Below are 27,184 nucleotides of genomic sequence, written 5' to 3' on the forward strand. Positions count from 1 at the left end.
CTGCAATCCAAAGGAAGGCAGTGTGGCTGGATCATGAGGAAATGCCAAGAGAGTCAAGAGGGCAGGAGCTGGATCCAGATAGAACAGGAGATTGGCAAGTAGTTTGGGCTGTAATCTAAGGACAACAGGAAAGTACTGAATGATTTTAATCAGAAAGGGACCATATCTGGTTTAGGTTTCTAAAAAGATCACTCTGGCTACTTTGGGGAGATGGAATCTCAAGGAGGGTAGTTGCAAAGCAGGAGGTGAGAGGTGGCAGTGGTCATAATGGTGACTAAGAAAGGGAGGACAGATTCGAGATACATTTAGGGGAAAAATGCATTTCGTCTTGCCTTAGTTCTCTTAGGTCCAATTTGACTTGTAAATCAAAATAACTTAATATCCAATCATCATCTAAGTCAAACAGCAGATCTTCATTAATAAGCAAATTCTGAAATTCTGCCCAAGAGTGAAGGCCAAGTTTGATGGCCAATTCTGATGGCCCCCCACCAAAAAGAAGTTCCATGTGGCATTATTTATGGTACCATTTAATGGTGAATTATCAGAGACAGCCGGAATGCCCAAGAGTAGAAGGCTTGTTAAGACGGTTATGGTGCAAAAGAGGGAGTTTTGGAGGGAAGAATTCAGTAGTATAACAAATGTTTCAGACACGACACTAAGGAAATGAATTCAGACTGGCAGTGAGAACAGAGGGGAGGTTATGGACTGGGAGTCACTTGTACTCACGGGGGCTGTATTTGCAGGGAGGATCTAGGAGGGGAATTCTTGGTGAATGATGGAAAACAAAAGATGGATAGGTAAGGCTGAATGAAACTACAAGTGACCTTGAATAAATATAAAATAGAACAAATACATGATAGTATTTATTCAGCTCCCGACACACATTAGCTGAGCATTCCGTGCTGTCCGCATTCCCGACTTCATCTGATCTTCACAGCAATGCTCTGGGGTAGGGACTGACATCCCATTGTGGAGAAGGGGAGACTGAGCCTTGGAGACATCCGGGGACTCTTTGCAAGCCACGCAAGTTGAAGTTGACGGGACTGGGAATAGCACTGGACGCTGCTGTCTTCAAAACAACTTGCTCCTCATTACGAATCAGTTCAACCATGTGAATTCCAAAATGCAACTCTGTTATCAACTCTTGCCTCGATTTATGACCTCAGTTTAAGGGGCAGATCCTTGGTTTTTCACGGGGTTCAGGGTTTCACAGGAAAAAGGCCTAGACATTCTCTCATCACATAACAACGTCTACCATGTGAGCAGGCCCTGATTTAGGCCTAGAAATGCAAAGAGGATTCAAACAATCAGACAATTCCCACCTTCAAAGAATTCTCTGTCTAGCTAAGGAGAGAGCCAGACAAGAGCAAATTATATTACACAACAATGCAATCAGTGCTTAACACATATGTGAAGATGTGGGAGAACTCACACACACGAGAATTCAGAGTGAATTCTGATTGTGACAGCCAGTGACATCTTCATGGAAATGTGCCATGCAAGTTAAGTTTGGGAATACAGGTAGGACCACGCTAGCTCAGAATACAGTGGTTTAGTTACAAAGTTTGGAACTCAGCTGGATTAGCTCTTCCTGGCTCTCCTACTTACGAGGGTGTTCCTTTAGGCAAGTTACTGCAGCTTTCTGTGCCTTAGTGATGCCATCTGTAAAATGGGAGTTACTACGATACCTCCTACAAAGGGTTGCTGGGAATCAAATTTAGCCTGCTGCCTGGAGTAAGTAAGTGTCCACAAATTACAACAATTGCTCATAGGGTCTGGATAGGTGATTTAAGGCAGGAAGAACAGCACAGAAAGGAACATGGAGGTGGAACACACAAATTTAGGTGAGATAGCAGAGAGACAAGGGCTCTGCAATGGCCTTGAATGTTCTTTCCACAAGCCCAGACACTTCTGGAGGCGCTGGACAGCCACTTAAGTTCGGAGAGAAGAGGAGTGACATCATCAGAACTCTGTTCATAGGAGTTAGAGACCTGAGAGGCCAGAAGAAGAGAAGAGCTGGAGGCTACTGAGTGAATGTAAAGAGAAGGGAAGGGGTCTGGATGTCAAAGCAGTGATAAGGGGATTCATCCCATCTACAAAGTCATACAGATGACTGGAGGGAGAAAGAGGTGATGATGGTAATAATGAAGGGGGGGGGAGAAGAAGAAGGAGGGAGAGGTCTATTTTTTATCGAATGCTGGGTGAGCACTGTGCTAAGATATCATTACAACCCCATGAGAAAGGAATGGCTTGGAGAAGCAGAGCCACCCGCCCAAGGTGATGTGGTTACTTAAGAGCAGAACCAAAATTTGAATCTGGTTCTGTCTAGACTGCGATAGTACTCAGGGTATCAAAGAGTGACTCCAAAACCTGTTCTGCGATCCCAGCTTGAGGATGCCTTCCATGAGAGCGTCCGCCTCTCCTGCGCTCTCCGAAGTGCCTCCAGCTACGATGTATAGAGCGTCTACTGGGCTCACACCCCATGTGGGGTGCTTTCCATAGATTGTCGCCAATCTTCTCAGCTGCTCTACAAGATGGTCCATTCCCGTCTCAGCTGAGGCAGCTGGGGCTCAGAGACACACCCAGGGGCACAGGGCTGCTGTCTGCAAGCCTCAGCTGAGATGACTGATCAGGGCCACCGCGGCACCATTCCAGGAGCACAGGGCAGCAAGGGGAAGGGGGCACGGCTCTTCCTGGTACCTTCGGAACCTGGGGGCAGCCCACTGACGCCCTGGCAAGTGGTGCTGGGAGGGCCTACCTCGAGACTTGCTCCTCCGCTTGCGTTTCCCTGCTGAGGCCCTGCGCGGGGCTGGCTGCAGCTGACCGATCGCGATGGGCGTGTTAGCGCGGAAACTCTCCTTGAACTTCTGCATCAGGGACTCCACTGTCTCCTGCGTCGCCTCAGCTGCTGCTATGGGGTGGGCAATGGGGCTGAGGTTAGGGCTCCGCCCACCCCCAGCCCCTGGAGGACTGGGCCTGGCCACCCTGAGTCCCTGGAGCTCCCTCCCCAACCCACGATGATAAAGAAGCCACAAGTGCCAGGATCTGTTGGCCTCCTCACTTATGCATTCAACACACACCATGTTCCAGGCAGTGCCCCAAGCCCTTGAGATAGGGTGGTGAAAAGTCAGACATAATCCATGATTCAAGGAATTCATAGCTAGAAAGGACACATATCCAGGCGTTCCCAACGCTGCTATACTTTTGTGATAGGAGAGTAGAGTACCAGAGTAGCACCAAGAAGTGTCCTTTCACCCATCCTGGGAGTCAAGGCAGGCTTCCTGGAGGAGGCACCTTAAGGGTGACTAGGAATTAGCAAAGAGAGTAGAATCAGGGTAGGGTTACTAAAGAGATTTGGGATAAGAAAGACTGACTGGGTAGGAGGAGAGGCATGTACAAAGATCTGAAGCCAGAAAGAGCATGGCGCTTAAGCAACTGACAGGAGTTCAATGTGGCTCCAAGGGAGCATGGGAAGGCGAGGTGAGGCCAGGGAGGTAGACTGCTGTCAGTCACATGGGGGAGTTTGGAATGCATCTGAATGGCAAAAGTTGTTCACTGAGAATTCACAGAAAACTGGCATGTTCAAAATAAGTCCCTTGGATAATAACTCCTAACAAGAGTGTGGAGAATGCATGCAGAGGTAGAGAGAGGCCAGTGCAGAAGCTTTGGCGGTAGCCAGCCGGAGGCCATGATGGCCTGAACCAGAACGCTGGCAGTGCAGGAAAATGGCAGTCCACAGGTCAAACAACATTTGAGGAGATAAAACTACAGTACTGTGACATGGAGATCACTGGGGACAATAGCCCAACTTTACTGAAGGAAAACTAAGTCCTCCCCACCCCCTAAACAAGGCATATATCTCACTTCAAGCTAGCAAGTGGCAAAGTCAAGCCTTCTAACTCCTGGTCCAATGCTTCATTTTTATCAAGACGCATGATGGATTTGTTAGTAGCCTCATTCTTATAAAGTTTCAAAATTGAGACTCGTAGAAAGTTCCAGAGAATGCTAAGAGTGAGGTCAGAAGGGCAGAGAGAAAAGGGTGGAAGATAAAAGAAAAAAAAAAAAAGCAGAAAAGCTCAAGAAGGAAGGAGAGGGGCAACATAAAAGGCAAGGAGAGGAAATGGGAAAGAAGCAAAGGAAATTGTCTAAATGGCCTCACTGCCTTTGTTCTGAGAAATTCCCAAAGAGAGTCCCAACTTTGAAATCTTCAAGCTCAGCGCTCCCTCCATCTATGTCTCTAGAGGCAAGAACGCTTCTTCAGTTTGAGCTTCCTGCTGTCTGAGGCCAGGAGATGGTACGTGCAAAAGATTCCTGTTTCTTTGAAGGGATTTCACCGGACTGGACAAAGAAGGCTTCTGAACATCCCCACACCAATTTCTAAGGAGCTCCTGTTTTCCCAGGTAAGCTTTTCAGCTTAGACAGATGCCTCTGGGGCATAGCTGGTTTGGGCACTGGGCTCTGTGAGAAGGTCTGTCTTGGAGGACATAGGAGGAATCTATGTTTGCTCAGGAAAAGACAATTGACGATACAAATGGACCGCATGTTGGCATTATAACTTTCTCACCTGCCTGTCTTGCTGCCTCCTTAGAGATCTCCATTAGGTCTACTTAAAGGTGAACCAAGAAGAGCAACCCAGACACGGGACACCTACTTCAAGCCTATGAGGCACAGCCCTCCAGCAAGAGGCTAACCTCCAATTCCGAGAAGCACTTCCACACCTAGTCCTGATGGTTTAAACCCAGAGATGAGCATCACTGGCCCCAAGCTCTAAGAGCTGGACTACACTGTGGTTAAAAGTTTAGAGCAAGCCATAGTCTGGAATCCTCCAAGGGAGGGGCCCATACAGGTCGGCCAACATCCATGCCTTCATTCATCTTCCTATTTGTTCATGCACCCATTCAACAGTGTTCCAGAAAAACCGTAACGTATCTGTGACAAGCACAGGAGGTATTGTCTTAGCTCGGGCCACCAAAACAAAAATCACAGATTGGGTGACTTAACAAAAATTTATGTTCTCACAGCTCTGGAGGTGGGAAGTCTGAGATCAGGGTGCCAGGATGGTTGGGTTCTACTGAGGTCTCTCTCCTTGGCTTACAGACAGTCATCTTCTCACCATGTGCTCACATAGTAGGGAGAAAGAACCCGAGGCAGGGAGGCAGAGACAAAGAGAAAGAGAGACCGAAAGAGACAGATCTTCCTCTTTTTCTGACACCACAGTCCTATCCCATCAGGGCCCCACCTTAATGATCTTATTTAATTTTAATTACCTCTTAAAGATCCTATCTCCAAATACAGTCTGAGTGGATTGACCTGTGTCCCTCCAAAGTTCTTATGTTGAAGCCCTAACCCCCGGTGTGACTGTATTTGGAGATAGGGCTTTTAGTAGGTAATTAAATTTAAATGAGGTCATAAAGGTGAGGTCCTAATCCAATAGGATCAGTGTCTTTATAAGAAGAAGAGGAAATCTCTCTCTCCTCTTGCTTTCCCCACGTACATGTATACACTGACTGAAGGCTATGTGAGCTCACAGTGAGAAGGCAGCCATCTGTAAGCCAGACCCCAGCTGTGTCGGCGTCCTGATCTTGGCCTTCTAGCCTCCAGAACAGTGAGAAAATAAATGTCTGTGTTTAAGTCACCCTATCTACACTATTTTGTTATGTCAGCCCAAGGAGACAAACACAGTCACACTGAGGTGAAGGCTTCAACATATGACTCCGTGGGGGACGCAGGCATACAGTCCATAACAAGGTACGATGGTAAAAAGACAAACAACTCCCCCCATAATGCTCACCATATAGACAGGATGGACCAAGATTAATGAAATGATTGACACAGACATGTAAACATTTTTAAGTGACATATCCCACAAAGGAGAGGTGAAAGAGGATATGAAGAGGCTCTCTTAGTGGAATACGACCTAGTTTAGGAGAATCAGGGACACTTGCTTCAAGGAGTGGGTAGTGGGACTAAGGGTTGAAAAGACTAGGAGTTAATCAGGTGATGAGGAGGTGGGGGGGAAGGGGGAGGCGAAGAGAATACAAGAGGAGGGGACGATTGCAACAGCAATCAGAAGACAAAAAGGGATCAAAGGTATCTAAATCGGCAAAGAAGAAGTCAAACTGTCTCTCTTTGCAGATGACATGATACTCTATATGGAAAACCCAAAGGAATCCACTCCCAAACTATTAGAAGTTATAGAACAATTCAGTAAGGTGGCAGGATACAAAATCAATGCCCAGAAATCAGTTGCATTTCTATACACGAATAACGAGACTGAAGAAAGAGAAATTAGGGAATCCATCCCATTTACAATAACACCAAAAACCATGCGTTACCTTGGAATTAACTTAACCAGAGACGTAAAGGACCTATATGCTAGAAACTATAGATCACTTTTGAAAGATATTGAGGAAGACATAAAAAGATGGAAAAATATTCCATGCTCATGGATTGGAAGAATTAACATAGTTAAAATGTCCATACTACCCAGAGCAATCTACACTTTCAATGCTATCCCGATCAAAATACCGAGGACATTTTTCAAAGAACTGGAACAAATAGTCCTTAAATTTGTATGGAACCAGAAAAGGCCCCGAATCTCCAAGGAACTGTTGAAAAGGAAAAACAAAGCTGGGGGCATCACAATGCCGGATTTCGAGCTGTACTACAAAGCTGTGATCACAAAGACAGCATGGTACTGGCACAAAAACAGACACATCGACCAATGGAACAGAATAGAGAACCCAGAAATGGACCCTCGGCTCTTTGGGCAACTAATCTTTGATAAAGCAGGAAAAAACATCCGGTGGAAAAAAGACAGTCTCTTCAATAAATGGTGCTGGGAAAATTGGACAGCTACATGCAAAAGAATGAAACTTGACCACTCTCTCACACCATACACAAAAATAAACTCCAAATGGATGAAAGACCTCAATGTGAGACAGGAATCCATCAAAATTCTAGAGGAGAACATAGGCAACAACTTCTATGACATCGGCCAGAGCAACCTTTTTCACGACACATCTCCAAAGGCAAGAGAAATAAAAGATAAAATGAACTTATGGGACTTTATCAGGATAAAGAGCTTCTGCACAGCCAAGGAAACAGTCAAAAAAACTAAGAGACAGCCCACGGAATGGGAGAATATATTTGCAAAGGACACCACAGATAAAGGACTGGTATCCAAGATCTACAAAGAACTTCTCAAACTCAATACACGAGAAACAAATAAACAAATCATAAAATGGGCAGAAGATATGAACAGACACTTTTCCAATGAAGACATACAAATGGCTAACAGACACATGAAAAAATGTTCAAAATCATTAGCCATCAGGGAAATTCAAATCAAAACCACACTGAGATACCACCTTACGCCAGTTAGAATGGCAAAGATAGACAAGGCAAGAAACAACAATTGTTGGAGAGGATGTGGAGAAAGGGGATCCCTCCTACATTGTTGGTGGGAATGCAAGTTGGTACAGCCACTCTGGAAAACAGTGTGGAGGTCCCTTAAAAAGTTAAAAATTGAACTACCCTATGACCCAGCCATTGCACTACTGGGTGTTTACCCCAAAGATACAGACGTAGTAAAGAGAAGGGCCATATGCACCCCAATGTTCATAGCTGCATTGTCCACAATAGCCAAATCATGGAAGGAGCCGAGATGCCCTTCAACAGATGACTGGATTAAGAAGCTGTGGTCCATATATACAATGGAATATTACTCAGCTATCAGAAAGAACGAATTCTCAACATTTGCTGCAACATGGACGGCACTGGAGGAGATAATGCTAAGTGAAATAAGTCAAGCAGAGAAAGACAATTATCATATGATTTCTCTCATCTATGGAACATAAGAACTAGGAGGATCGGTAGGGGAAGAAAAAAAAAAAAAAAAAAAAAAAAAAAAGAGGAGGGGACGAATCCAAACAAAGAGCCCTTTAAGGAGAAGGGATATGGAAGGGGCAGCACCACCACTCACTGGGCCCAAAACACTGAAAGCAAGTGGCATGAGATCGTGCTGGAGAGGTAGGAAGACCTAACCCTAATCCCAACACCAACACCAACCCCATCCCCCAACCCCAACCCCATCCCCCACCCTTCTGGGCCTTTTTAAGGACAGAACACACTGATGGTTTTAGACAGAAGAGTGGCTTGATCAGATTTTCATGTACGAAAGATCGTTCCAGCAGCAGGCAGCAGAATTCACTGGAGATGGACAGAAATAGAAGAAAGACCAGCCAGGAGGACGGGGCATTGGTGCAGAAGTCCACAGATGAGATGATCCCCTGGATCAGGCAGCAGAGGGGGAGAGAGAGAGTAGACAGCGGAGCAGAAAGAACAGAGACAGAAATAGTGCAGACAGAGAAGTGGGCACATCTGAGAGTTACCCTGCAGACACAACTCCCTCAGGAGGCGGTGGCTGACTGGAAAATGCGGGTGAGGGAGTAGCACGTATGGAAGATGACTCCGGCCTGGCTTCCACAGAAGCGTCATGAAGGCACCTCTCAAGGAGAAGGGGAGCTCCGGAAGAGAACACATTCCAGAGGACCGAAAACATGAGTTGGGTCTGAGCTATGAATAGCTGGTGTCTCCCGGATGTGTAAGGAGAGGTGTCGAGTAGACGGCGGGTTACGTGGGTCTCACGCTCCCAGGAGAGAGCTAGACTCTGGAGAGTCTATACACGCATTCCTTGGAAGAGGTTCAGAAGCACAGTGTGTGGTGGTTACGAACACCAGCTTCTGGCACAGTGCAGGCAACGGAACACATGTTCACTCTGGATCTGTACGGGCTGTTCTCCATTTGCTCCCCCTGATCCAGTGCCACCCCAGGTTCATTCCGCCCCACTCTATGTCCTGGAGGCAGACCTTCGACGCACTATATCCCTGCTCCTTGTTACATGGCCACCAGTTGGCTTTGCCCATGCTCTGGCAGGATACAGGAGGAGAGGATTTGGACACAGGTCTTCCCTTGCTCCCTTCCTGTCTCTGCATCTTACTCCTCAGAGACTGGGACCTTTGACAATCGCAGCTTCTGCCAGGGGCCCCTCTCCACAGATCCAGTCCTCCAAGCCTTCAGGAAAACCGTTTCCTCTCCCTGCCCCTTTGGTTCTAAGAGTCAGTAGTGGCTTTCTGAAATTTCTTGTCCCTGGGTCTTCAATACCCCCCTGTTTATTCTCTTCACTCTGCCTATGCCTCATAAATAATAATAATCATTGAATTTCTCCTAAAAGGCCCATACGAAGGTCCCTTTGTCCAGCTGAGACCTCGACTGATACACCATCGCTTTTTGTCATGCCTCTAACATTCATCAATTCTAAAGATCAGCCTCTTCCCATCCTGCTATTTCTGTTTTCTTTTCTCCAAAACTGTTGCAGATGGGACTGGCTGGGAGGAGAGGAAGATGCAGAGAGGGAAGGTTTGCTCCTCTGAGCTACACAGGTTTCTGATCCCGGCTGTAGCAAATCCCATCCATCTGTTTGGCTGCTCTCACCTCGGCAGCAGTGCCAAGAGCCCAGACTTACAGGGGAAGTGCCTGTGCAAGCCCCTCCGTGGCCCACCTCGTTCTGCCTCCCACTCTCCCCCGCCCCCATCCCTCTGATCCCTTTTGGTAGCTCTATCAATATCAATATATCAAGTTGTCCAAACAAGCCACACTACCTCCTGGTACCCGCTGAGCTCTGCCTCCCCAGAGCAGCAAAATGCTCACCCGTCGCCTGGATGAATGCAACAGATGGTGCCTGATCTGAGCATCGCGGCAGGCCCGGGAAGGGAGGGGCAGGAGGGGGAAACTGCCTCTTTCTACCATATGAGACACTGTCAGGTTTAATGGGTATGAACCACTGGGGCCCAAGCAGAGGAGTCCCAGCCCCCAAGACAGAGAGAGGGGAGGAAAGAAAAGGGGAGGAGGGAGGAAGAGAGAAACAAGAATGGAAAGGAAAAGCGTTGTCAGTAATAAAGGCAGGGAAATGAAAGGAGGGGGCAGAAGAGTGGAAGGGGAGGAGAGAGCAGGAAAAGAATTCAGACAGAACGGGAAGGGCAGGGAGTAGCAAGGACAGGAGAGGAGACAGTGAAGGCAGGAGAAGGGAAAGGAGAGGTGGAAGGGAGGGTGGACCTTAAGGGCCTTGGCAAAGGCATATGGTTCCCAGATACCAGGGAAGCTCTAGCCTGGTCCTCCGCCCTGCACTCTGTGTCTACCCTAGAACCCAACAATCCCACATTCAACCCCACCCACCCACCCNACCCCACCCCACAGCCTGGGATGTCCTACCACTGACACTTGTGTAAGTTCAGGTCAGGTTCCCACACCACCTTCATCACCCTCTTTAATTGTTCTAGACTCATCTAGCCTCTGCAGGAAGAAAATTCACCATTCTTGAATACCAATTCTTTGCTAGGCAAGGAGCCTGGCATCTCCTTACAGTTTCTCATTTATTCCTCCTAAAAGGCTTGAAAGGTAAGTACCATTAGCTGGTGTTTGAAATAAGGAAACTGAGGCTCAGGGAAGTTACATCATCTCCTAGGGTCACATAGCTGAAGAATGGCAGAGCTGGGAATGGGACCCAGGTTACAGGGACACTGATGACCCTGGCTCCATCCACTGCACCACACAATGCATCTTCTTTCTGGTTTGTTGGTGGATGGAAATGGGAAGTCCAGTCTTGGGGTTTGGAGGTTAGTTCTCAGGCCCTTGAAAGTGACTCTGACAGCACAATCCCTCTTAAATCATCCAGGCAAGAAGCCCCCGGCAACCTAGCCCAGGCTGGAGTCTGGGGCTCACCTTGACTTAAAACTGGCCAGCTATGCCAGAGGAATCTTGCTCAGTGTTGATGGTCAAGACTGTCCAGCCTGGAGGTCCTAGGCTCAACTCATGCCCCATTTTGTCAGCTTTGTCTCACTACAGAACTATGTTCAGAGAACAAAGCCTCACGTGGGTATTAACTAGGCATACTGACTAGTGCAAGCGACAATGCCAACTCAGGTTCCAATGTCAGCTCTGCCACCTGTGACCTTGAGTCACTCCCTTCTCTTTCACAAGCTCAATTTCTTCCTTTGTAAATGTCTGCAGGGCTGTGGGAGGACTGAATATAATTATTTACATAAATTGTCTAACAAAGCTTCTAGAACATAGTTTAAGTGCTCAAGAAAGAACACTCATTAACAAACTTCCTCTCACTCACCCTTTGGCTTCATGACTGGTCAATCATTTCTTTCAACCATCCATCCATCCATTCATGTGTCCATTCATTCATTTTGAAAGTCACTTACATTATAAAATATCCACTTTGAAAATTCTTTCAGAGCGTATATAGGTCCTCTTTTATTCGTATGTGAAAACAAAGGCACCATGAGACAAAGTTGTGACAAAAGTCTGCAGAAGACCAAGGTCCAGCCCTCTGGTCTCCTGTTTCCACTACTCTTCCCTAATTCCCAAAATTCTAAGATAATTTTAACCTCAGATCTAGTGATAGTTTAATTTTATATACCAACTTGTTTAGGCCATAGTACGGAGGTAGTTGGTCAAGCATTATTATTCTTGATGTTTCTGTGAAGGTTTGTTGTTTAGATAAGATTAACATCCAACTTAGTAGACGTTGAGTAAGGCAGATAACCCTCCATAATAAGGGTGGGCTTCACCCAACTAGTTGAAGGCCTTCACAGAAAAAAATACTGACCTCCCTCGAGGGAAGAAGAATTCTGCCAACAAATCACCTTCAGACTGGAGCTGCAGCATTAACTAGCCTACTGGTCTACCCTGAAGATTTGGGACTTGTCAGCCTCCAGAGTCATAGGAGTCATGTCCTTAAAACAAATAAACACACAAAGAAACAAATCTCTAGATAGATGCTGATAGTGATAGAAAGCAGTAGAGAGACAGAGAGATAGAAAAAATATATATAATCAATAGGTGATGGAGATATAGATTCCTTCTATTGGTTCCATTTCTCTGGACAACCCTGACTAATACAGACCTCAGTCTGTGTCCCCAGGCTTTGGACTGGACACACTTAGATGCCAGGATTGTGGGGACAGTAATAAGAAGACATCCCTGTCTTAAAGCAAATGCCAGCCAGGAAGACCAGGTATGAAAGCAAAGAGCCATCACATTTCGCAGTTGTGAGAATCCGGTCACTGAATCCAACACTGCATCTCATATAGGAGCCACCTCTTCATGAAAAGAAAAGAAAAAAATAAGAAAATAGTCAGTATTCTTCAACCAGATGACAATACCCCACGAGTAGAACAAATTTAAAACAAAACCCATAGACGCATTTTTTTTTAATGGCCACCTCTTCCCAATTCTCAGGGTTAAAAAGTTGATGGATAGAATTTTCTCACTTTTTAGTTTAGTTTTTTTTTTTTCCCTCCCACACATTTTCTTAAACCTTTGATGCCCGCTACAGCTTATCTTCAAGCTAGCGCCTACAGGCAAGACAAATGAACAAACAGCAGCAAATATAAATTGGAAAACTTGGGAACAGCCTTTTCTTACAAACACGATCTCGGGGCCTGTCAGCTAAACGTGCAGACTTTGAGGGTGGTCATAATTTCTGCTGGAGAACTGTATCAAGCTGGAATGATGGAATGAGAATTAGTGATATTTTCCTCTGCTCTCTTAAAAACACAATACCTTCCAGGTTCTCTGGAACTGGTTCCATAGTCCCTAGCCAGGACACAGATGGTCTCGAAGATTCTTTCCAGCTCCATGGCCCTGCAGTTGTAAATGTAAATGAAACTGTGCTTTCAATAAGATGAATGCAGTAACCACAAAAACTGCACTCTCTACTTTGCAGGCCCTTCTCATCTCTCAAGAATGCTATCTTTGCAATCTCCTATTTTTATAGAGACGAGAGAGGCACAGGTGATTTCCAGAATTTGGGCTGAAGTTGAAACAGCAGGCCAGCCAGTCCTGTGCAAGAGAGGAAGGGTCAAGTCACTGGACAGGCAGGGTCCGGGCCTCCTTGGTCACTTGATTAGCACCTGGATAGCAAAGCGTGGCCATGGAAAGGCTTTGGAATCAGCTGCAGTTTGGACTGTTAAGCCCTGTTTCTTACCAGCTGTGAGATGTGGGCAAACCACTTAACCACACAAAGTCTCAGCTTTCCCAAGTGTTAAGCTGAGGTTTGCAATTCCAAATTCATAAAGCTGTTTTTGGATTAAATGAGATGCTAAAATGCTTATCGCGGTGCCTGATGCAGAGTAAGCATTTAAGAAATGAGAGTTAATACTGTTATCTTTATGGCCAAAAAGATCTTAAACCATCAATCATCATGAATCCTGATCTTCTGCCCAAACCTGCAGGGCATCGATGAGTCCAGAATCTGTTGGGACTCACATACACTAGCCAAATTCCTCCCAGATTCACCCTTGCTGTAACGGCACAGGAAGACCAAGAGTGTGTCTCTGCACTGCCCAGGACTGGAGGCCCACCTATATTCTACAACTGTAATTCTGCAGCCAACACCAGTCCTGGGTGCTGCATCCAGACGTGGGCACTGGGGACACGGGGATGAAATATACATTGCCCCTTCTTTCAAGCATGACACTCTTTAGTGGAAGAGACACGTAAACATAATGATAATAGCATGTGCTAAATGCCCAGAGAAGTGTGACAAGAACATTGAGAACATGCCTTCCAATTCCTTTTGCAAGTGGAAAGGCTCTGGAAAATTCCTGGAGGAGATGCCAACTCGTCCGAGCCTTAGAGAATGCAGAACCAGGTAAAGCGGACTATATAAAGAGTGCCATCCACAGGTGAAAGGGACAAGGATTGTAGAGAAAACCCCACACAGTTTGGTTCTAGAGATTCAAGTGAGAGATGATGTCATTACCAAGAAAATCCACCTTCAACTAGGAAGAGGGGTGGCTCCTGTTTCGCACTTCTATCTCCTTTCCCAAACCCTCATTCAAAGAACGCACTTACTTTGAGAGCCCTGCCCTCCGGCCCCATCACCCTTTCCCGTGCCCGGCCCTGCTATCTCAGATACTCTGGGTACGGGATGTGCCTGCACTGTAGGAATCCCTCAGGCTTGTTTTCACCTCTATTCTCTCATCGACACACTATGTGGCTTTGGGTGCTGGGTATGTTTCTTTACGGCCCTAAACCCCAGTTTTTTGCCTGTAAAACCTTGAGCATAAATCTCCCTCAAGAAGTGTGGGGTTTTGCGGGGTTTTTCTGGTTAAAATTCAGTGCAATAATATATGAAAAGTGCTTAGCTCAGGACCCAAAACAGATTAAGCACTCCACAAAGTATAGCCTTTATTATCATTATTGTTAGCCGGCTTAAGTGAGATAAGCTTGCAGAGGGCCTTGCGCTGAGTCAAAGCTTAATGTATACTGCGTTCTTCCCTTCCCTTTTGGGTAACTCATCGCCTTTGACTAAGGACTGTGGAATCGAACTCCCTGTTGTCCTCTCATGTATAAACTTTACCATCATGCCTGCTCCTGTGAAGTCCAGGCGTTCCGTCTCCACTCTCCTTCAGGCAATTCCCATGGTTACGCCATGCATATAGCCAAAACCTGGGACCTGGGTACAGCTGCAACATGAATCCTGGATCCAGAACTTCCGCTCATGGCCCTCTGTCTACCCTCATGCCTTGCTCTGCCATGCTCATCAAGTTTACGCTTCAACCTCTAAGGGATTCCTAGGTCTCAAATATATATATATGTTTCTGATGAAGACCTAGCTCCATCATCATGAGCCAGAGGAAGCTGTTTTCTGGCAGCAAGGAGGGAAGATGCCCACCCTCTTACCCCAACTCCCTTCCTCCCCAGAAATTTAACATTTTCATGGTTTCATTTTTTCCCCCAGAGAGTCAGCTTAGACCTCCCTGGTTGATCTGTGACCAAGGTTCACTTAAATTTCTATTCCAATTTGTCAAGGACATCTCATTAGTCACATAATCATAACAGCAGTAATAATAACATTTACCATTTATGGAGTGTTTATAAATGTGATAGGTATTCAGGTAAACAGTTATGATTGAATATAATTTTCATAATGACTGTGGTGCATGAAATTATTAGCCTTATTTCTTCACCCCCCCACCTACACCCTTGCTATAGCCTCTTTGTAGATGGAATGCACTTCATTGCACCTTGATTTGCTCTTGGCTGTGTGACTTGTTTTGTCCAACGGTATGTGGGTGAAAGTCAGCATAGGTCAGTTACGAGCATAGGCTTCAAAAGGTACCACATTCTTCTGTCACACATTTACACCTGCCACCACCATAAAGAGGACCTGTCTCAGCTAGCCTGTTGGTGCAGGGAGGATGAATGACACATGGTAGATTCACAGTTCTGCAGCATGGACCAGTCACCCTACTCTTATAGCCTAGGGCACCGACCCCCACCAATCTGTAGATGACGAGCAAACCAATCTAAGATAAGCATAAACCTCCATCTAATCCTCAGACACATGACAAATTGGTGTTTATTATTGGATGCCACTGCGATTTTGTAGCTGTTTGTTATGTAGCACTATTGTTGCAATGATTGACTGGTATACAACCTGTCAAGATACATATTATTATTTCCATCTTACAAATGGGTAAGTGAGGCACACCAAGATTAATTAATTTTTCAAGTGTCATATAACCTATGAATAGCAGAGTTGGACAAAAATCTTCAAATATTACTGCATGAGTTGTTTTGGAGTCTGACCAATAAACATGATTTAATGAACTGACTTGCATATTGGAATAGATGAAAGTAACCCCTCTTAGCCAGTTTCCCTTTGATCCACATTAATGATAATTATGAAGAATATCCCAGAAATAACAATGACCTGAAACTGAGGTGTCTCTCTTTGGTGGCATAAAGACTATTAACACATCCATTTAGACCTTGCCGGGTTGAGCTATGCTCGGCCAATGAGTGAACAAATGTTACAAGGCGTATATGACTGGCCACTGAATGAGGGGTATGAAAAATACATACTGTGACAGAAGTCCATTACTAAGCCATGCTATGGTGGGGGGAGGGGTTTACCGAGAGCAGAATATGGAATTTGTACAATCTTACTACTGCAACTGGCAGATTTTCCACCCATCTTCCTTTAAACTAAGGGCATATCTTCCCGGTGCAAAAGGGTGGTTATAAATTTAAACACATGTAAGTCAACTATAGCAAATGGCAGGGATTTTGCAGTGAAATTAATGCAGCTGCATTATAAATATGTCCTATTTCTCAATATTAAACTCTTAAAAATAGACTGGCTAAATATATAGGCAGTAATGGATTGAGGCTGAGTTGGCGTTACTATAAGGCTGGGGATTTTCCATTTAATGACTTATAATTTCAATTCCCATTCCCACACGACAGTGAGAGCAGGCTTGCTTTATTATTTGTGATTACATGCCACCACCACACAAAAACGGATGGAGAAACCATTGAGAGTAACATCAGTGGGAGGGGAGAGCAGAGAATCCTGAATTGAAAACTCAGCAGACCTCGGAGAAGAAGACCCAATCATGTGTTCCAGCTCAGCTGCTGTGCGACTTTGGACACCTCACCAAGCCTCTCTGAGCCTCAGGAAATACAGATTCCTGTGAGATGCATGTTAAATCATTTGATAAACTGGGCCACTATGAAGTTGGCAATACTGTCACTTTGCTACAGCTTCTTAAAGACTGGGCTTCTAAATTCTGTTTTTCACATCCTTAGTCATAGCGCCAGTGTCCATATAAAGAAGTGAGACAAAACAACATGGTAGAAACACGGTGCAAAATTATCTTATTATGCTGAGGTTCAAATCCTGGACCTGCCCATTAGCATATCCTTACCATGGGGTACAGTGACCCTGCCTCTCTGGTCCTCAGGCGTTCTTCATTTACTAAATGGAGAGGAGGCGACCTATAGGAAAGATTTACATAAGCACATTGGTGACACCACTGCTTCGGGTTGGTTGACTTCTTGAGTGTTTATGCCAGACACCATGATCTCATATCCCACTCACCACAAGCTTGGGAAACGGGTGACATTAGATTCACCCTATGGGGACAAAGCTGGACCTGGAGCCCAGGCTGGTCTGAGGCCTGTGGTTTTAACCACAGCTGAAATGATGCAGATAATAGGAGGAATGAAAAAAGGATGTGGGGGGAACAGAAAAGGGACCAGGCTGTGGCATGTTGGGGCTGTCCCAAGCACCTATGGGGGCTACTGTGTGGATACGGGGTCACACATGTATCTGAGGAATTTGTTTTGTTCCATGGCTAGATAATCCTGAATTATCTTCTTCTTCCCTTACTCAGTCCCAGTTAAACTAGCTCAGTTAAGCATTATGGATACCTCCTTTTTTCTCCATCCTTTTCCCAGGGAGCAGTCAAAAAACTAAGCTAGGACAGTAGAAAGAACTGGAAATCATGTCTTTAGCGGAGCAGAACAAATTCCTCCTCTGATGTTTTTTGGTGAAATAATAGAGATCCATCCTAGGGAGCCATTTGCACAGGGAGCCTGCGTGCACGGGCGAATGGGTCTTGAGGAATGCTCTCATTTTGCTCGATGTGCACAATGAGGTAGAGAAATGTGATAAAAGAAAGACAGAGAGAGAGAGACAGCGAGGCTGCGATTGAACCTTAAACCAAGCTCGTGTAGTAGCAACACTGCAGGTTCTGAGAGCCCTGGAAGGAATCGCACGTCCCTGCGACTCTTCTGAAGAGGAGTATCGGGGGTTGTAAGCCGCGAGGGCTACCTCTCTCCTCCTGGTGGTGTGCGTCTTCTTCGTCACCTTTCAGCTCTTATCAGTTACCTCCTGATTTCAACCTCCAGAAGTTGGACCCAAAAGCCTGGGTTAGACAGAAGTGTCCATGTAGGGCTTTTTTGGAGTCCTCACCAAAAATGTACATTTTAATTTTTTAAAGTTTTTGAAAGATTTGATTTATTTATTTGGCAGAGAGAGAAAGAGAATGACCACACAATCAGGGAGATTCGGAGAGGGAGACATAGGATCCCTGCTCGGCAGGGAGCCCGGTGAAGGACTTGATCCCAGGACCCTGGGATCATGACCTGAGGGGAAGGCAGACACTTAACCTACTGAGCCACCCAGGTGCCCCCCAAAATGTACATTTTATAAACATACATTCAGCCAGGCGTTTTTCCTTCATCTCCTTACTTAGGTCATTTCTGTTCAATAATTTGGGCATCAGAGATCTCAGTGTGAGTTAACAATAAGGCAATCACTAAAAAAAGCAACATGAATAGAAACATAAAGTCTCAGAACCCGAAGGCGACAGCTCCACCATGCACTGCTCAGGCCACGCCTAGAGGACTGTGTTGAGATCTGAATGTCACATTAAAATATAATTAGCAAAGCAGAACAGGCCAGGTATGAAAAGCTAGCCTGATATGAAGGCTTGGAAAGGTATCATGAGGAACAACAAGACAGTAGGAGAAAGTAAAAGTTAGCCGCCTTCAATTATTTGAGGGGCTGCTATAGCAGTAATAGTACATCTAATACTCATGTTTATCATCCTTATTACTGCAGCTAAGTCCCATGCACCATGATGCATGCTTTACATATGTTATAATTACAAGAGCTATGTTTTCTAAGTGCTTACACTGGGCCAGGCACCTGCTAAAGCGTCCAAGATATAATTTCACATAATTTGCAATGCTGCTGTCAAGCAAACTCTATTTATATCTCTTTTTTACAGATGGGAAGACTGACCCTGAGACAGTTCAGGCTCTTGATGAAGGCAAGGCTTCTCCACCTCAGCATTACTCACATTTAAGACTGGAGGAAGCCTCGGTGTGAGGACTGTCTTACGTGATATAGAATGTGCAGCAGCCTCCCTGGCCTCTGCCGGTTAGAAGCTACTAGTCCCTTCCTCAAGTTGTGACTACCAAAAGTGTCTCCAGATATTGCCCAATGCCCCCGGAGGGGCAAAGTTATCGCTGGTTGAGAACCACTGTCCCAAGGTAACCTAAGTGTTAAGTGGGAGGGCTGGGATTCAAATTGAGATATGTCTGGTTCTAAGATCCGTAGTCTTAAGAACAGTAGCGTCAATAACAACTGTAATAGTAATTGTTATTATCTTAGGAGCCCACTACATGGCAGAGCTTTCTAACGATGGGGAAAAAAGAGCTGGTGGATGTGGCAAGTTCTCTAAAACTGGGAGTAATCAGACAGAGGTGCCACATTCCAAATATAACACAGAAGAGATCCAAATACCAAATAACAGTGAACTAAGAGACCAGGCCAATGATAACCCTTAAAGTCCAGTATCCCGTCAATTTAAAACATGAGGTTCTAGTTTTTATTCTAAATCCTTTTCAATAATTATGGAGGAAGAAACAAAATCTTAATTTGAATTGTCTTCCCCTTAGCAGACACTCAAAAAATTCACCTTGCTCTCATAGGTACAAGATCAAGAAGACACCCCTCCCTGCTCTCTCCCTGTCTTCATCCCTCCAACACACACACCCACACAAGCATGAACCCTCTTGTCCATGTATCTGGGCTCAGAATCAATTGATCCTTTGTCTGGTTCTAGGTAGAAGATAGCTAAGACACGATAGCAAGTCTCCACCTGTTTGTAGTAAATTAATGATGCCCGAGCAAGGAAGACATTGACAAGAAGGAAGCCCATTAACCTCCTGCCTGCCTCTCTTCATGGTCAGAGCATCTACTCTTGAGCTATATTTGAATGCAGAGGAGGAATATGGAGGGGAGACAGGCACATCTCTAGCAATTACAGGCTGGAATGAAAAAAGACACATGGATCCAGGTCAGTGAGAAATCTGCTGGAAGTCATTCATCCAGGTGAAATTTCAGAGTCAGTCCTCAAAAGAGCCTGATGATGCAGTGAATTACACCAAGATGAAGTTAAATTAAAGGTGGACTGAGCTGGGCTAAATATAAAAAAGAGTTTCTCAATTAACTCATGACTTAAGCACTTATTAAAAAAAAAAAAAAGACAAGTGGAAGATATGGAGAAGAGAAGCCAAGTGGAGAGAGAAGTCCACCTGTCTGGTTGACTTCAGCATTCACCTGCAAAGCACAGGGACTAAAGCAACACTTTGAGGTAGGGTGTGGGATATCAAACAAGAATGAAAGAGGTTTCCAAAGTGGCATATGCAAAGATACAGAAGTTCAAAGTCATCTTCAGCTCAAAAAATGAGAAGTCATTTGTAATGACTGGAGTTCAGCATTCCTGGAGGGACAATGCTACAGATGAGGTGAAAACAAGACTGTGGACACATCAGGGAGAAACCTGAATGCCAAGCTAAGCACTTGAAATTTAGTCTGTATAATAGGGAAGATTATACATATATGTATTATGAGATATATGGATACATAGGAAGATTCTGATCAGAAGCGTGGCACTGTCAAAGATGTACTTAAGAAAGATTAATGTGACTGCCAGTTTGGAAGAGGGAAATGAATGGATAATGATAATCAAGATAAAAGGAGCTGAAATGTATTGAGCCACTTGGCATGTGCCAGTAACCACGTGAAGCGTTTTTCCTGAATTTTCCAGTTTAATCCTCACAACAGCCATATGAGGTAAGCACTTCAATAAATTGCTTTTTGTAGAAGAATTTAAGCTTAGAATTCAAACTGTGTTCAGGGCCCCAATACTAATTATTGGGTTGAGTCAAGATACTAACCCTGGTCCAATTTTAGTGACTATGCATTTATTTAAGAAGCTGTGTAAGTCTAGACAAAAGAAGATACAGATCTTGACTATGGCAATGTCGAAGGACAAAGAAAACAACATATACATTCAAAATATATCATATATATATAGAGAGAGAGAGAGAAAGAGAGAGAGTAGAATAGACAGGAATGATTGGACTTAGATCTAAATTGGAGGAGATACAGAGAAATCAAGAATGAATCAAGAATGAATCCTTGCACCCCCCCCCACCCTGCCTGGGAATGGCATCCAACTACGATTTGAGAGGTAACTATACCCCAATATATCTAAAAGTTACCTGAATGATTCCCTTTTCAATTACAAAAGGATGACACCTCAGTGATCTTTTCCTTACCATAACCAACTTGCCTACAAAACCTAATCAAAATATTCATGACAGAAAACACAAAATAAAGTCATGGCATGAAGACATTTCTTCATCTCACCATCAACTGCAGTGAGTAAGCGGCCGCAGGGCAGGGACTGTTGGGCAAGACCATGACCCAGACTCTGGGATTTCCGGAGGACTAGAAGGTTCAGGCAGATAGCCAAGGAGGGCACTGGTATAATGAGCAGGAGGGCTTGTGGACAGCTGAACTTGAAACTGAAGTAAACTCAACTCACATAAATATTTGCACTTACCTGCTCAATGAGCTTATCAAGAAGACTTCTATGGCTAAGACCTATAAGTCCAATCACTGGAGTCTCACTGCTATTCCCAGAAACCAGATATATTGCCTGCTCTGATCCTCACTGTTTTCCCATCTTCACCCTCGTCCTTCTGGATGGGCCTGACCTTCCCTACCTCACCCTCTCTCCAGTCAGAGCCGTCACTCGCTTCCAAGCTAATTGTCTCCATCGATGTGTGCAAACCAACCATTTATGGGAAATGCCACGGAATGTTAATTTCATTTGGAACTGGATAATTGCGGAAAGCATTCCCATTTTTTTATTATATAGAATGAATAAGTATTGTATTAACAGTGCCATTTCCAATTACAACCCCAATCACAGGCCTGTCGTCCCCTAACTGTGAGTTATTTTTCATGGAGCATTTTCCTGAACAGTTTTCTTTTTCAATACTTCCCCCCTACTCCTTTTCTCACATCATTGTAATTAAGATAATGCGGCATAATTATAAACACATACCGGAAGCTCAAATGCCAGCATGGACTATCCAACAAGCGCTACATGCTTATTGAAATTTCTCAGGCAAAAAAAAAAAAAAAAAAAGGGTTGGAGTCACTATTGAGAGAGAAGAATAAAGACCAGTAAACTCAGCAAGGAGCAAGTCAGAACAGTCCAAAAAAACCTGGCCAGAGTCCATGTCTGGGAGCTGAGCTTGCTTGGATATTTCTAGGAGGCAACTGGGAAGCATGCTCAAAGCTTTCAGATGCTGAGAGAAAAAAGTTGCTGAGCATGGACCAGCTGCTTCCCATCTATCAACTGATTTCCTCATCAAAACACGTCTATGAAGTTTGTTTTTTGTTACCATTTTACAGATGAAGAAACTGAGAGTCTAAGGAGTTAAGAAACTTTCTTGTTGGCCAATGTGAAGAACGACAATGGACAAGCTGAGATGTAATCCTTGATTCTAGTATTAGCTAGTTACTACCATGAAGAACTACTCAAAAAAAAAAAAAAACCAACTTTTTCCATTCAAAATTGTATTCGTTCATGTGTCTGTGGGTCAAGTCAAGGTCAAGTTGTTCAGACTGGGCTTTGCAAGCTGCAAGCTGGAGGCTGGTTTCAGGTCTACTTCATGTGTCTCTCATCCTCTTTGGACCAGCGGGATCTCTGGGGTATATTCCCACAGAGATGTGAGAAAGCACGAGAAGGAAATTCCACCATATAAGTACATTTCAAGCTTTTGTCTGTGTCATAACGTGTTAACATCTCAGTGGTTCAAGCAGTGAGATGGCCAAGCCCAGGATCACTGGGACAGGAAAGCACACTCTACTCACAGTGGTGGATGGAGAGTGGATATTTGCTGAACGTTGATCTAAATGATGACACCTATACATGTTTCCACTTTCACTGTACCATGAAAACCATACCACTTAGGGTCTAAGCTCCTAGAGTCGGGGGTCAGGTCAAAGAGATGTGGCCATGGTGACACAGAAGTGGGCACGGATGATATAACAAGGAGATTTCCTTATTTAAGGGCTACTGAGATGCCTTTAACAGAGTTTTTAAACATATAGTGCTTCTTTGTAACCTCATGTTTTATCCCCCTGCCCTGCTTTATTTTTCTCTGTTAAACACATGACTTCTGACCTTATGTTATATATTTATTTTATTATCTGCTCTTCCAAATGTAAGTTAAATAAGTAAAAAGACATTGTCAATTTTGTTAACTGTTATATCACCAGCACCTATGGTATTGACTGGAATGTAGTAGACACATAATGAAGATTTTTTTTTTTTAATAAATGAAATGCAAGTATGGAAACCCAGCTTCTAAAAACTCCATCCATACAACATAAAAACAACAACAACCACCTGTACCAATGTAGGTACCGTCTTACGTTCTAAAGAAGAGACAGGTTTTTGATAGGTATGGCAGAATGATGACGATGATGGGCAGGTAGTCTCTTATAGTTTCTCTTAGGAAAGGTATATAAAAACAGCTCTTGCAAAAGCAAGCAGAATTAAACCTCAAAACAGGTACAGCAAAGTGATGGGAGTTAAAAGTTGGAGAAAGTTTCCTGGAACAAGAGCTTTTTGAACTAGTTCTTAAAGACCATGTTAGATTCACATATGTGGAGATGGGAGAGGAAAATCCCAGGAAGGAGAAACAGCACAAGGAAATTTACAGAAGGAGGAAAAGGCACAGATAACTGTTACAATTGTTCAAATAAGTGCCACACTTGCTTTAGAATATTTTGTTTTATTGAAGCAACTCCAGATTTATTACTTGATCTATATCGTAACCATATATAATATATAGGAGACTTTTTATCACTATATGTTATAGATGGGGAAAAAAAAAACCAGAGGCTCAAAGACAGTCCATAATTTAACTTTGCAACTGGATGAGAAATGGAAATTTTAGCTGAGACCCCAAAGTGACGTACATAGACATCAAAATGAGTTTGAAGATGGATCACTGGTAGATCCTATGAATAGTGAGTAGTTAAGAACAAGTTCGTGAACTAGTAAACTCCTTAACGCCATGAGAGGCTCAACAAATGATTTTTGAAGAAAGGGTCCTTAGGTGACTGCTTGGGAAACAGCATCACTGCGAGCCCCATCTTCTCCTGCCTGGGGAGGGGAGGGAATGATGATGGTGGGAGCACCCGGCCCCTAGCAAGCCTAATGAAAAGGGCTCCCAAGGCACCACTCTGAGAGTTTCACATGTGGCCCTTGCCCAGGGAGCTGGTTTCCAGTGAGAGATGGGCTGGCCAGCTGCTCTAGTGACAGCAAAGCAGAGGAGCCCGTTGTGGGGATCAGCCTACACCACCAGACTGTTCTCTGTGACCTAGACAGGATGAGAAGCCAGAGAAGACCGGTACAAGGTCGAAATACACAATAGCTGTTAAAAGAAGGATGCTAAGCTAGACTGTGTGGGCTCACATCCTGGCCCCTCCATATTCCAGCTGGGAGAGCTTGGGCAAGTTCACTAAGTTTTCTAAGGCTCAGGCTCTTTACTGTAAAACAGGGATAATCATCATAATAACACGGGGCATTATGAGGATTAAATGAGTACATCTAGGGAAAACATCCAGCACATTGCAAGTGTGGTGCAAGTATTAACTGCCCAAATTATGCGAAGTTAGAAGGAATGCCGTTGCCTAGAAGGGTGAACAGATCTCACCGGAGGGAAGCTAGAGAAATTTCTAAAGTCATAGAATGCATGAATGAACACGGGGAAACAGGGATGTATCCAAACACATTAAGGGACCTCAGAGGAGGGATCTTTAGGAATACAGGCGGGTCTCTGAGGAAATCATGAAAATGCCTTCAAAGAGCCAGCACTCATTCGACCAGGCTCACTGTTGTTGAAATCAAGTCATGACAATGCCATCAAGTCAGACCTTTCATGATCCTCTTATGTTTCCTCCCTCCTCATCCACACCCCAGCCCCTGAGGGATTAAAAACGATAGCTAAAAGGTAAGGAAGGGGAAGCAATAAGCAGAAAAGAGAAACCAGGTGTCACCTATCTTTCTCAGCTGCCAAGGTAACTACTGGGAGAGTAGAACTGGAGAGGGAGGCTCACCTTTTAATGGAGACTAAGGGCTCGCTTATTACATGATGTTGGGCATCCAAGAGTTGAGATCGTGTTGTGCTATGTTAAGTAAATGTTGGACTTTGCGTTACCTAATGCTTATAGAAAAGTCATTCGGTTTTTTATACAGGGGTAGAGGAGATATTAATACAAATATAAAGGGGTAATAAAAAAACTAAAGATGCTTTGTGACTGTATCCTATGGGCCATTCTTGGCAACGTATTAGGTTATAAGTTTCTAATACTATTTTTGTTACATTTACTATTGCATTATATCAATATGGCTTTTCCCTTTCCAAACAGGGCTTTCTTTTTGTTTTTAATTTAATAGAATCATTGCAACGCATCCAGATAAAAATTATCTGGGGAGGGGAGGGAATGATGATGGTGGGAGGGATGTGGCAGAATTTGACTTGAGTGTTTATCTCCTAACTTACGAGCCATTCTCTATACCATGATTCAATCAATGTATACAATTTATGGTTCCAAATAATGCATTTCCCCCCTTTGGTTCAAACATGGATTAATCATTAAGTCTTATTCCCATTGGGTTAGGTACTTTTCCTAATTGTTCCCATCTTATCATGGACTCCTTGCTCTTGTAACACGTCTCATATTTGCAATGATGCATGATTGCTCCCTTCCTCTACTGGAAAGGGATCCACATAGACACAGACCATAGTTGCATAATTTACTACTATTTCTCCAGTACTTCTCCAGCGCATAGTACCTGGCACAAAGTAGACAGTGCATGCCAGATGAATTAATTAATTAATTAATTAATTAATTGAGGCTCAACACATCCACTGAGTTCCAAAGCACTGATCTTCATGGGTTAAGTGATTTTTTTTTTAATTTCTAAACAACTGGTTTAATAAAAGTTCTGTCTTAAAATATATTCCCACCTAAGATATCACCTCCATTGTTTTTTTTTAATTTTTTTAAATTTAAATTCAATTTAGCTAACATATATTGTATTAGTTGTTTCAGAGGCAGAATTTAGTGATTCATCAGTTGCATATAACACCCAGTGCTCATTACATCATGTGCCCTCCTTAATGCCCATCACCTAGTTACTCCATCCCCCACTCACCTCCTTAAGAGTCTCTTATGGTTTGTCTCCCTCTCTGATTTCCTCTTATTTTTCCTTCCCTTCCCTATGTTCATCTGTTTCTTAAATTCCACATTTGAGTGAAATAATATGGTATTTGTCTTTCTGTTGGTTTTTTAAATGAGTTTTAGAAGAATTGCCTTTTAAAAGTACACGAAACCTTCAAAACCACTGCTTACAGAGGGCAAGGCTGAGTCCTAGACAGTGGGAATGACAGCTGAGCCAGGGTCAGAACAGGAAGGCAGGAGGGCTCAGTCTGGTGTTCTCAGCTGGGCCTAGCTCGCCAAAGAACCCTGTGGACCCGTGTCACTGATTGTTTTTATAGATTTGCACTCCAGGGCATCACCTGGTGAGGCTGTCACTGGGTGTAAATGAAAAGTGAACAGAAGCCTGGAGGAAGCCTCCACTCCGGCATTAATGAACACACGGCAGAATCCAGCCTAATGTTGCGTGAAGTTTGGAGAAAGATCAATAACCATCAAGTCAAAACAGATCTTCAGCCTCCTGGTTTCCCTAGACCCCCGCCCACACCCCCTCTAGGCAGCCAGTGGGCCCTGAAGTATGTTATTCATGGCTGGATTTGAGCTGTTAATGAAACATCTTTATGAGGCATGGGTCTGGGCTGAAGCAGGGAAGCTCTTCTGAGAACACTACTCAGGGATTCCTGCCTTCACTGTACAGGGTCAGGCTTTGGTACTGCTGTCCTGGCACGTGCCTCACCCTTCTTGCATGAACCCTGCTGGGAGGCTCGGGCATCTGGTTCTTAGCAAATATGCACGAAGACAAATGGTGATGGCCAAGGTGGACTCGGTACTTTCTCTGGGTTGACCCTGTGCTGAGCACCTATATGGATTGCCTTTTATTTCCCACAGTAATCCTGTGAGTTAAATAACTCATCATAGGCATTTTACAGATGAAGAAACTGCATGCAGCTCGGGAAGCTAACGAACTCAGTTCAGCTAACGAACTCCCCCCAAGGTCACAGGGCTAGCACAGGATGGAGGAAGTACCGGAATGCACAGTCTGACTTCAGAGCCCACACTGACAAGCACTAAGCTGCATAACTCCCACTGCCCACACGGTGGCCATGCAATAGCTTGGAGAGGTCATGGCTCCTCAGAATGCCTCCCCACTGCTGCCCTACCCATTTCACATCTCTCCTGCCATATGCGTTTGCACTCACACAGAGAACGTGTGTAATC

The 27,184-nt window shown here is 44.4% G+C and overlaps 1 protein-coding gene across 1 annotated transcript in view; it reads right to left on the bottom strand.

Moving 5' to 3' along the window:
- The window catches only part of ASTN2 (astrotactin 2), an 877,356-nt gene that overhangs the window by 618,027 nt on the left and 232,145 nt on the right, over positions 1-27,184 (bottom strand). The window contains exon 4 of the mRNA XM_034664390.1: positions 2,759-2,911. Within this exon, the coding sequence (XP_034520281.1) occupies positions 2,759-2,911 (153 nt within the window). The remainder of the gene's footprint in view (positions 1-2,758; positions 2,912-27,184) is intronic.

This window comes from Ailuropoda melanoleuca, chromosome 7 (genome assembly GCF_002007445.2).
Source record: "Ailuropoda melanoleuca isolate Jingjing chromosome 7, ASM200744v2, whole genome shotgun sequence".
NCBI lineage: Eukaryota > Metazoa > Chordata > Mammalia > Carnivora > Ursidae > Ailuropoda > Ailuropoda melanoleuca.